Below are 11297 nucleotides of genomic sequence, written 5' to 3'. Positions count from 1 at the left end.
TGGAGGTTACTTAAGTTATTAAGTATTTTGAGATAGTCTTATATTTGAGCAGAAACCACTTGCTGTATGAATGTATATTAACTATTGTGAATTGAAATAATATTAATCATCTGAGCTGTGGGCAACTCCCTAAACGTAGGTGATATTTACCGAACTGGGTTACCAAAGTTCTCTATGTTATTTTCTTCTGTTGTCCCTCTAGCTATTATAATGGTTAGATACTTTAGAATTAACTAAAGGTTTATTTGATTATCTCACATCGTTTTCATATTGTATATTAAAATATTATTAGATTGTTTAATTTGATATTCATCTTTAGTTTTACTTTCAAACTCAAAGTAGATATGTAGGGGAACAATAAAATGATATAATGTCGATTTTATGAAGTCAAACTTACATCCTAAAAGTAATAATAGAGTATGAATTTGTAAAAAATGTCACAAAATATTAAAGGTGGTGGCTACATAATCGTATAATTATATGGTATAGTTTTTACATTTATATAGAAATTAATTAATCGTTGTCGTACTCTTTTATATATTAATTAACCCAATTACATAATTTAACTTTTATCTTGGATTAAGAAAAAAGTGGGAATTGAAAATTGTTATTGTTTATATATTTTCAATTTAAAAAATGATATTTAAACAATGTAAACCCAATAATTGATTTAAAATACATACATATGTTGAGCATGTTAGGGGGAGAGTCATTTTTGGATGATTCTATCACTTGCTAAATTCTAAAATTACAATATTACCCTACGTATTAATGTCAATTTTAAGTTATTGTTTTTAATTTATAAAAAAGTCACTCACATGTATTATCATTTTATTGTATTAATTCTAATTTTAAGTTATTTTCATTTAATTTACCTTTTTAAAAAAATAATAAATGTAAACGTCTAACCTCTTTTTATGTTCATAATAAATAATCGTTCTAATTTCTTATTTGGTCTGTAATAAATAATCATTTTAATTTTTTTTAGTTTGTAATAAATAATCATTTTAATTGTGCATTCAATATTTGTTCCATTATAATATAATAATAAACAAATATAAATTTTATAATGAATAGAGAAGGGAGAAAGTTACACACATATGGCAAAGTAAAGAATAATTATGTGGGTGACTATAGTGTTTTTATAAATCATTTAAAATGTCATGTCCCACTCCAAATGTCACTTTATGCGACTAAGTGGAGGCGTGCCGCCTAGACATTCAATGCATAACTCCCTTGAGATGAAACGTTGAACGCCTACTAAGCGAAAATAAATGTAACTGTAACGACTCAACTCCTTATACTAAGTTGAGATCATTACTATTAATATCTAAAATGAAAGAGAAAACTGAATTCGTAAATGAATAATTTCAAGTACTCATTTATAATTCATAACTTGGAAAAATAGAAATGAATACTAGAAAATTTAGTTCTAGTTTGGGCCCTATCTAACTTTTAAAGAAAAATAACACAAATAAATCATGAGTTCGATAAATTCAATAAAAGTACTAAAAATTCAAATAATGTAAACATAAAGGCAGAAAGATACAAAATTCCCATATAGCAAGTCACGGTCACTTCTTGTCATTCGTCAGTTTTCCTCTACCTCTACCTCTATTTGAAAAATTAAACATAGAAAAAATAAGTATAAACATTAGTAAAGAACCCACTACTAATCCCGCTAGGTGTCTGTTAACTTCTTATTAGGGTCCCATAAGGAGGTCCCCAAAACTATTGTGCTCTCGAACCCACAAAATCTAATGATCTTGTAGGAACACATCTGGTCTGTCGGTGAACCTGTAAGAACACCTAAGACATCGGATTGTAAATGATCTCGTAGGACCACTCATAAACATGACATGACAGACTAGTGGTCTCATCAAACTCACACTGTAAAAGGTAATGATCCCAATGGACACCCATGTAGGTACAACCATAACAACCAAAGTTAACAAAACATCACGAACATAGTATATAGCATATCATAAATATCATAACATGGCGGGAATATTAATCATACAGTCCTAAATCATGTGGTTAATATATCATGCTTCATAAACATAACAATCATCAGTATCAGCCCCCAATATCAATAATTCATATCAATCGTCAATATCAATAATTCATAATAATCTTCAACATCAACACATTATGCATCTTAGCTACATCAATGGATAATGATAAATACATACAAGCTTTTAATTCTATTTTCGAGGTCTAATAGTAAAATCTCTTACATGAGATTAGCTAAAACAATAATTCCATGGTTGATTATTGACCTAAAAATCATCTCAATTCAATTTACCCAAATATGAGGTTGAAACCAATTCAACCTTGATTGGGAAAATTTCACAACTTCAAACCTCCAACTAAAGTTTAGGAAAACGAATCTAAGAAAAAATAATCTAACTTTAATATAATTCAACTTAATCCAAAAATAAATTTTCTTAAACCAAAAATCAAAATTTGATGGGCATATCTAAAACGCAATCAAAACTCACCAAGAATTTACCCAAGTGCCTCAATGGCCGCAAGAATTGGGAGAAAATAGCTGACGGCTTGGCTTGAAGGGAAGGAGAACAGATCGGCTTAAGCGGCTTTGGCAAAGAGCTTTGACTCAGTTTAGGGGAGATTTGACTTGGATGGTAGAGAGACAACTCGAGTTTCAAGGAAGGTGGCTCAAATGAGGAATAGATCGACGTAGACAGCTCATATGCAGGAGAAATGTGGCCAGACGGTTCGGATGAAGGCGAATAGCATCCGACGCTATAAAGAGACGTCATAATGCTTTGCGTCTGGACTTCGATAGATGACGTGCGACATGGGACGAAGAGGCTCGACGAGAGATCGTAAAAAAATGTGTGGGACGGGAGAAGTCTGACGATAGCGACGAAGAAGAAGGTGCAAACGACAGGATTGGAGATAGTAGACGAAAATGGCACCTGGGGTTTACTAAGGAAGAAGATGAAGAGATGAGAAAGATAGAGGGGCACGTAGTCCAAGACCATTTTAAAATAATAACAATACTTTGTTATTACTGTAATACTTTTCTTTTTCCAATTCGTTTTTAAAATAAATACAATAAACTTCTCTCTCCTCATTAACACCTAAATATCCTCCACATATATATATTCATTCTCCTTTTAATTTCCAAAATACAATTATTATTTACTTCATAAAGTAATAAAAATATAAAATAAATTTGATAAAGAAATTATAAATTTCTTAAATTTTAAGAACGTTTTATTAAGAATAATTAAAATATATATACATGCATCTTTTTGTATGTATATAATATATGTACAAATATATACAAGTGCAAAAGATTGCTTTAGCCCCTTCGGCTTGGCTCTAATATAATCTTTTGGTTCTAAACCATCTTTAACGATGACGTTCTTGTACTTTATACCATGCAACGATTTGACTCTTAAGACTAAAAAAGTTAAGACAACAAATAAACAGACATAGATAGATAATCATCCTCAATATTGGACTATAGGAGGCTTCTCAACTTCATTCACTTAAATTTCCTGCCTAACCAGTTCTCCGATCATATATTTAGTGAAAAATTGAACTCAAGAACGAGTCCCCCACATGAACGTAAACCAAATTAAAGAATATGATATAAGAAAATCCTAATACAGCCAATTCCATGTTCATTCACTGGAAAATCTGTCATTTCCTACTGCCTGAGAATTATAATACAAGAAGGCTTCAAATGGATACAAACAATTCCACATCACACAATAGAAAGAGAAGGATTGGAAATGAAACTTTAAGAAATATAAAATTCAAAATCAACATTTACCAAGTTCTTTCTACATCAAGAAAAAAATTAATTCCGGATCTCTTTCTCGGGAACCAAACATAAAGCTGTCGATTAAGCCTATAAAACTAAAAAAAATCAGAAAGAAAAAGAAAATCCATCGCCGGTGGCAGGGCAAAATCTCCGGGACAGCTATTGCAAAAAGCAAAAAGAGCTAACCATATAAACCACGTCGTTTTATGGTTCCAATATTTTCTTTTCTCATATTCGATTTTATTCGGTTAGTCGGTGATATCTATCGCATCTCTACAATTTTTTTTATTGGGAATTGAATCTATCATATATTTTCATGATTTCAAGAGATAAATTGAATTGATGAATCCATGTTTACGTAATCAAATATGGAAAGAGATAATAAATATAGTATAATTAACAAAAAAAATTATTTGTTAAAAGAGCTTTAATATTTATTTAATAATTGATATATTTTAAATAATTTTTTAGAAGTTTTCAACATCTTACCAATGCCTTCATTGACACTCTCAACTTTAGTGACGATAAATTTTAATATTAGATCTTCAAAATAACAGGTACATCATTCATGTTAATGGACATGACCAATATCATTTGATTTATATACTAAATGATTTCAACAAGATCTTTTAAGATGAAATAAATGGTAACGGTTGATATTAAAATTTGGTTATCTTGTAAACCTCAAACCTTAAAAAACTCAAGTTTTTTTGAAAAATTTGGAAGATTAAGTGTTGTAGAGTTAAGAATAGAAAAGGGGTTCAAAAGAGTCATCGAAGGTATGTCATGTTTATCGGAAAAGAGGAAGTTTGGCTAAGTGTCAAGGAATTGAAGATTAAGCGATCGGGTTGTCAGCTAAGCGATCGATCAAGGAGCTAAGCGATTAAGTTGGAAGCCAAGTGATTGTTTGAAGGTTAAAGCGAAGCCACCGTGTTAGAAAGCTAAGTGATCATGTAAGAGGGTAAACGATTGTGCGAAAAGTTGAATGATCGTATAAGAAGTTAAACAATCGTGTAAGAAGTTAAATGATCGTGTATGAAAGCTAAATGATTGTGTGAAAAGCTGAACAATCGTGTAAGAAGTTAAACGATCGTGTAAGAAGCTAAATGACCACAGACGATTGTGTAAGAAGTTAAACGATCGTTTGGAAGTTGAAGGCAAAGAAGGAAATAAAAAGGAATCTCGAGGTTGTGTCGGTCGAGAGCATTATATTTAACTAACCAGTGGAGTTGGAATCCAGGTATCCTGACATGCAAAGTCTTAGAATTTTGGCAAGTAGCTAGGAGATGACAACTTAGGAGAAACTTAAGAAATGACTAATCTAACTTAGGATTAGTATAAATAAGATTTCACAAAAACCATTTACACGTTTACCTCAATTTTACTTTCAAGAGATTAGAATTTGTGTAAAATCAAGATTTTCTTTGGATTTTTTTTTATATAAAAGAAACAATAGAAAATATAAATTAATTATATAATATCTTTATATAATTAAAGGTTTTATTAAGAAAAAAAAGGAAAGGATTAAAAGGAAAGAAAGAGGAAAAGAAGGAAAGAAAATTTTCTCTCTTTCGGTCAAACTCTCTCCACCGCCAAAGTGATCATTTCTCACCATTTTCATCCAAACTTTCAGAGCTTTCTTTTGAGAGAATATTTGGAGAGAATCTAAGGAAGAAGAAGAAGATTTCTTAGTTTTAAGGTTGAAGAAGGGAAAAAACACAAATAAAGTTTCAATCATGGCAAATTTTGACCCACTTTGCACACCTCTGATTTATTCAGTTTGATCTTCTCAAGAAGAACTAAGAGGTGAGGTTTGAATTTCCTAAAAGCTAATTCATTTTTGAACAATTTTTGGGAAGGATATTTGAGTCAATTTTGTTGTTAATTGGATGATATTTGATAGAGAAGGCAGAGCAGGTGTTTCCACGCGAAATCAGATATCCTCTGGTTTTTTCGGTTTTTCGATGTGTATACATTAAGTTAAAACCTCAAATTGATATGGTTGGAAAGCCTACTCAATTTCCTATAACTTTTATGCAGACTCTGAGAGCCAATTATGATTGAAATGTGTTAACTTACAGGGACAAGTTGAAGGTTTGTAGAGTGTGCGATTTTGGAGTTGTTTTTGTTTCGTGGTATTTTTGAGTTTTTCGACTGAGAATTTGGGTTACATATCTTCAAGTAAGTTATAGAGGACACCAAAATAAAGATTTTGACATAAAGAACGCTCATTTTGGTTAAGTATTGAGGGAGTTATGGTCATTTGAAGTTTGTGTTAGAAATCTGGAAAATGCAGAGAGTTGTTCAAATAAGATTTTATTTCTTAAGCTTTGTTTTCGTGAGCGTCATCTTTAATGCGACTTATTAAGTCTATCTTGTGTTCTTATGGATTCAAGCATGGATGAGGTGTACTTGAAGTGAAGATCTCAAGATATCACCAGCAAAGCAATGTGATCATCTGTTTATTTTCATCAATTTGATAATCCTTCAAAGCAATTTCAAGCTTTCCCAATAGCACATCATAAGATGAACCTCCCCAACATAATTTTGTGGGGTGTACAAAAGTAGAAACACAGCGAAAAAATAGAATTTGAGACTTCGTATTCCATAGCTCTGTAACTATAGAGTTCCAAAAAAAAATTAGTAAGATCAGCTTTTTACTACAAGTTGATTTAGCTGATATCAAAGTTTCAGCTTTGCAAAGCTGAAACTAAGCTAGATTGCAAAGGAAAAATCATGGATAATCTGAAATGCAATAGTCTTTCTCTTACTAGGATCAAGGCCATAAGAATTCAAAGTTTACACCACAAGTTATCTATAAGCGAGAATGAGATACGATGGTCAAAATTTTATAGGGATTCCGGCAAGCGGCCACAGTAGCAGCAATTGCGTTAGGGCAGCCGTGATGTGAGAGGAAATGAGTGGGGAAAAGAGAAAAAAAGGAGTTACGTACAGTGTACTAACTAGTGACAGCAGCGACGCGAGCAACGACAAAATGGAGAAGAAAGAGAGGAGAGTCGAAATTAAGGTAAGATAATGATTTACTTTTCACCCAAATTTTATTTTACATTTCTTTTTGCAAATTCACCTCTTTTTCTAAGTGTTTAAGGTGCAAAATGAACAATCAACGTGATTATCCTTTCACTTTCATCTCCCATCGATGATCACTTTGTTCGCATTTTTTAATTATGCAAGCCTTGTATTATTAGGAAGTCTCAAACCATTGAATGTATGTGTTTTTCTTTTTAACTACCAAAATCTTTCGACGACGTTGGGCTGGATTGAGCATAGTTTAACTAACATTAAGTTCATGTAGAATATTGAACATAATGTTTACATTCATAGAAGACTGAAATTTATCCCCAATTTGTATTGTTCCCTTTGAGTATTATTATTATTATTTTCTGTCTAATTAGCATCACGAACAAGACCGGACGGTCCATTAATGCTGTGAGTATCGAGACAGAAACACAAAACAAGCAAAAAAGAGAAGCCAAAAGTGACAGGAAGTTTATATACCAAAAAGCTCAATTTGGTTAAGGATATGCCACAACAATATTGCCTATAACGCCGTAATAGCCAAAATAAAGTTCCAATATGTAAAATTCAGTATTTCACACATAAATGATGGAAGCTCGAAATCTACCTACCATTATGGCTGATTCATTATTAAGTACTCGTCTAAATTGATGCGTGTTACCGAACCAAGTGAGATTTCACTGTTCCTTCTTCTCCAATTTAGATTTTGCTTCAGATTTAGATTTGTATGGGTTAGCACTATATGCAGACATCTGAATCATCGCAAAGAAAACCATCTCCACACAAACAAAAGTATTTTGTAAGGCTTCATTTATGTGCTCAACATCAAACCAAGCATGTTCTGCCTTGATTATGCCCACTGCAGCAAGCATCTCAAGAACAATTCCCTGAAAAAGATAACCATGATTTAAGTTGTTTTAGTTTAAAACCTGAAATATTTGTTTCAGTAATAGATTGCCTTGAGGCATAGATCAGCAAATAAGACGGTTGATAATTTTCTAATCGTTGAGAATTATACTTGAATTATTGTTTATTAAAACTTGCAAAAGATGTAAAAATGTAGCTACAAACTTATGAGAGTGAAGATACAGCATTGTCTTTCATTGACTAAATAAATCGAATTTCACATCCATATTTATAACTTGCATTACAGATTTAAGAACGGATGCCGAAAGAAGAGAGTTAAGCTACTACAACCAAATAACCAATCAGACCCCAGTAACCTATAAAGAGATTCTAGAGTACAATGTTTGGATGCAAAAGCGAGTTTCTAGAGCACAAGGATGAAATGAAATGAACGGTTCCATGTAAAAGAAAAGGTATGCAGTTTCCAGAGAGAAAATGCAATGCGAGTCATGATTTTCGATATAAAATTCAACTAGATTCGTAAGTGTATAATACAATGAACAGAAAGAAAGTAATGAAATTCCATGCAGGTAAACCACCAAAACCGTAACCGATGAGAAGTACATTTCTGTATGCCCAGTTACAAGTGGCTGGTTCTAAATTTTGGGAAGACGATGAGATTTTAACTACAACTAAATTTTGGATGTTTAAGCTTAAATGAAAATCTGAGAAACTCAGACAAGAAATTACCTGCCAAAAGCAGAAAAAGACAATCCCTTTGATGCACAAGAACTTTGCGAGAGGGCTATGTGGTTTCAACTCCTTTTCAAATACATGATAGAAGATCACCAGGGAATACAATGCAAGCGACACTGAGACATTTAATATGATAGTAAATGTCCAACTGAGCCAGTCTGGATATACATCAATTAGTTGAAGAGCAATCATCAAGATGGAACATACAGGACGAATCACAACAAATTGATAGGTCCAGTTCTTGAGAAGCTTCAACGTGTGATGATTCAATCGAGCACTGTGAGGCTGCAGTGGATAGGGAGTCAACATTTAAAGTCAATCTTTGGTCATCCAATGAAACACAAAGAAATGAAGAGACTGGTTTAGTTTTACTAAGGTGTAAACTCAAGACCCACACCGGGAAAGTCCGACCAGAAGTATTTATGACATCAAACTAATCATATTCCAAACGTTCGCAAAGTAAACTAACAAAATAATCGAAGAATGTACAAGTACGAACGATTTCAGCGCTAACTTTGATTGTGGATAAAACTAAATACCATGTTAGCGTTGAAATTGTTTAACATTAGAATACCCAAGGACAAAATAGTCCAACATAATATTTAGTTATATTGTTTAAAGGTTTAATCAGTCCGTTTGACCATCTCACCATCATTGCCAATTGAGTTGTATTAGTTTTTTACAACCGATCACATTCAAAATTCATTTGTATGAGAAGATAAAAGAAGAATGAAATGTTTCAAGAGTAGCAAATAAGGACCTTGATGCGTCATATTTTTCTAGCACCAGTAACATGTCAAGATATTTTAAATTTACATGAAAATCAAAACAGTGACCTGGTTTAACCTTTTTCGTACGTGGACAGAGAAGAAGGGAAAAAACTTACCTGAAAGAGGGTCATCGGAAAAGTATGGTGGATTTCTCTACCTTTGATCTCATCTGGCACAATGTTTTTGCTTATGGATATATTCAAGTAGCTGTAGAGCAAACTCAAGAACTTAGATATCACCTACAAGGAAAAACTAGGAAGTTACAGAAAGAAAAAAAAAATCAATCTATTTCCAAAAGTTCTGCAGGATCAAAATCTGACCAAAGCCTCATAGCATTCCTTGATTGATTCCAAGAACAAAAAGAAAGTACTGCTTGCCATAAATTCCAACAGACCAATGTAGGAGATACCAGCATATAAAGGAGCCATAAGAATTATAATAACAATGGCCTTTTGTTCCGCTGGTTTTTTCCAGTTAGAGAGATGTTGGGTAAGGAGCCATAAAGAAAAAATTCCGGTGAGAACAACAGAGGAAGTAACTCCAAGAAAAATCATGTGTCCATAATCCATTGTGATTGCTGATTGTGTTAACCACTGATGTCACCAAGAAATGAGATCTGCAGACTGAAATGAAGCTTAATAAGCATCCAAAAGCACAATCAACTCAGTATTTCTAGAGCAAAGAGTTGGATTTGAAGTATCACACTTCAGTAAACGACAGAAGAAAATTCATTGAGTTTAATCACTGTATGGGTGGAAAGAGAGGCTACAAAAGTAAGAACCCAAAAAACTCAAATTAAAACAAATGTTAATTGATTGATTAAATTCATAGGCTCACAATTGCTTTGAATTACTCCCTTGACTTGTAAACGTAACCTACCACATACATATTACTTGATGAGTTATGCATAAACATATATATACAAACACACACACACACAAAATAAGTGAAACAAATTAGAAGATGAAAGGTATGAATCCATAATGATGATGAGACAAAAGAAAGAACCAAGAGTTGGAAAGTTGGAAGTAGAAAAAGCGAAATGAAGTCAAAAGAAATACATAAGCGATGAGAATTGAATACCGCAAAAAAAAAAAAACAGAAAAACAGAAAAAAAGTGAATGATGGAGATGCTACAAGTAAAAACAACAGTGGAGATGAGAATGGCAGAAGAAAAAGGAAAAAAAATCTTACCAGATTGAGAGTTGTTCGTTTGGGTGATGTTGGAGAATCAGAAGCTTTGATTGATTCCTAGAAATTGTGGAAAAGAAGAGGAAATAATTATTGTTTTGGAAGGAAAGATTATAAAGAAGTACGTTTGTGGAGGATTTTTCCAAATCGTCAACGTGAACCTCGTGTATCCATCGTGTTCGTCGAGTCTCTCTTTGGAAAATTCAAGACACGACGACGTATCGTATATTTCACTAAATCTCCGTGTGGCCGACCTCCACATGCGATGCCCGAAACAGACTTCTTCCTTTTTTTTAAGTAAAACAAATTGTTAATTACCCTAAACCAAAATTCACTGTAACCCTATTTTATGAAAATATTTTAAGAGTTTCAAAATTTTATTAAAAACATTTATAAACCTCGTGTCGATGGAAAAAAAATTTAATTAATTAATTTTCATGATATTTAATATTCTTTAACAAAATCTACGAAATTAATCATTTTTTAAATATTTTCTTTCCTTCTCTTTTTTGTCAATTTCTTTCTCTATCGTTTAAATTTGGATAACTAAATTTAATTTTTTCTTTTGTTTTTTTCTTCGCTGCAATTTATTTTCGTCTTGTCTTTCTTTTTCTCCTCCTATCTTTTTTATAGCCAAATATGTATAAAAAAAATCTTTAAAAAATCGTTTAGATTTGAGTAGCCAAATTAAAGGATAAAATTAAAATAATAAATCGTTTAGATTTGGCTATCCAAATAGCCAAATCTAAATGATCATATCTAAACGATTAGTTACCAAAAAATAAGATATTAGTTACCAAAAAATAATTAAATCTAAACATGTACCAAATATATTAAGCATGTTGTTGACGGGATATTTTTTGTATTGTGAGCCTATACTTAATTTTTCTTATTTT

The 11297-nt window shown here is 32.1% G+C and overlaps 1 protein-coding gene across 4 annotated transcripts; it reads right to left on the bottom strand.

The window, feature by feature from the left end:
- Positions 1–7288: 7288 nt before the first annotated feature.
- On the bottom strand, positions 7289–10590 carry LOC127148814 (uncharacterized). 4 transcript variants are annotated; one of them, XM_051083167.1, is made up of 5 exons: positions 10405–10590; positions 9531–9826; positions 9327–9449; positions 8435–8725; positions 7289–7725 (listed from the first exon to the last, which is right to left on the bottom strand). In XM_051083167.1, the coding sequence occupies exons 2-5, from the start codon at positions 9777–9779 to the stop codon at positions 7516–7518; spliced, it is 873 nt and encodes a 290-aa protein (XP_050939124.1). In that variant the 5' UTR covers positions 9780–9826; positions 10405–10590; the 3' UTR covers positions 7289–7515. The 4 variants fall into 4 exon arrangements, with proteins under 4 accessions (XP_050939124.1, XP_050939123.1, XP_050939125.1 ...); XM_051083166.1 differs by having other exon boundaries at positions 9531–9833; positions 10405–10588; XM_051083168.1 differs by lacking the exon at positions 10405–10590 and adding an exon at positions 10048–10235.
- Positions 10591–11297: the final 707 nt, after the last annotated feature.

Source organism: Cucumis melo, chromosome 4 (genome assembly GCF_025177605.1).
Source record: "Cucumis melo cultivar AY chromosome 4, USDA_Cmelo_AY_1.0, whole genome shotgun sequence".
NCBI classification, from domain to species: domain Eukaryota; kingdom Viridiplantae; phylum Streptophyta; class Magnoliopsida; order Cucurbitales; family Cucurbitaceae; genus Cucumis; species Cucumis melo.
This window is presented reverse-complemented; position numbering and strand designations above follow the sequence as displayed.

Coding starts and splice junctions, on each gene's coding strand:
- LOC127148814 (XM_051083167.1), bottom strand. CDS start 9,779: ATGGATTATGGACACATGATTTTTCTTGGAGTTACTTCCTCTGTTGTT. Junction 8,726..9,326: donor TTCCGATGACCCTCTTTCAG/GTAAGTTTTTTC, acceptor TATCCACTGCAG/CCTCACAGTGCTCGATTGAA. Junction 7,726..8,434: donor TCTTTTTCTGCTTTTGGCAG/GTAATTTCTTGT, acceptor TATCTTTTTCAG/GGAATTGTTCTTGAGATGCT.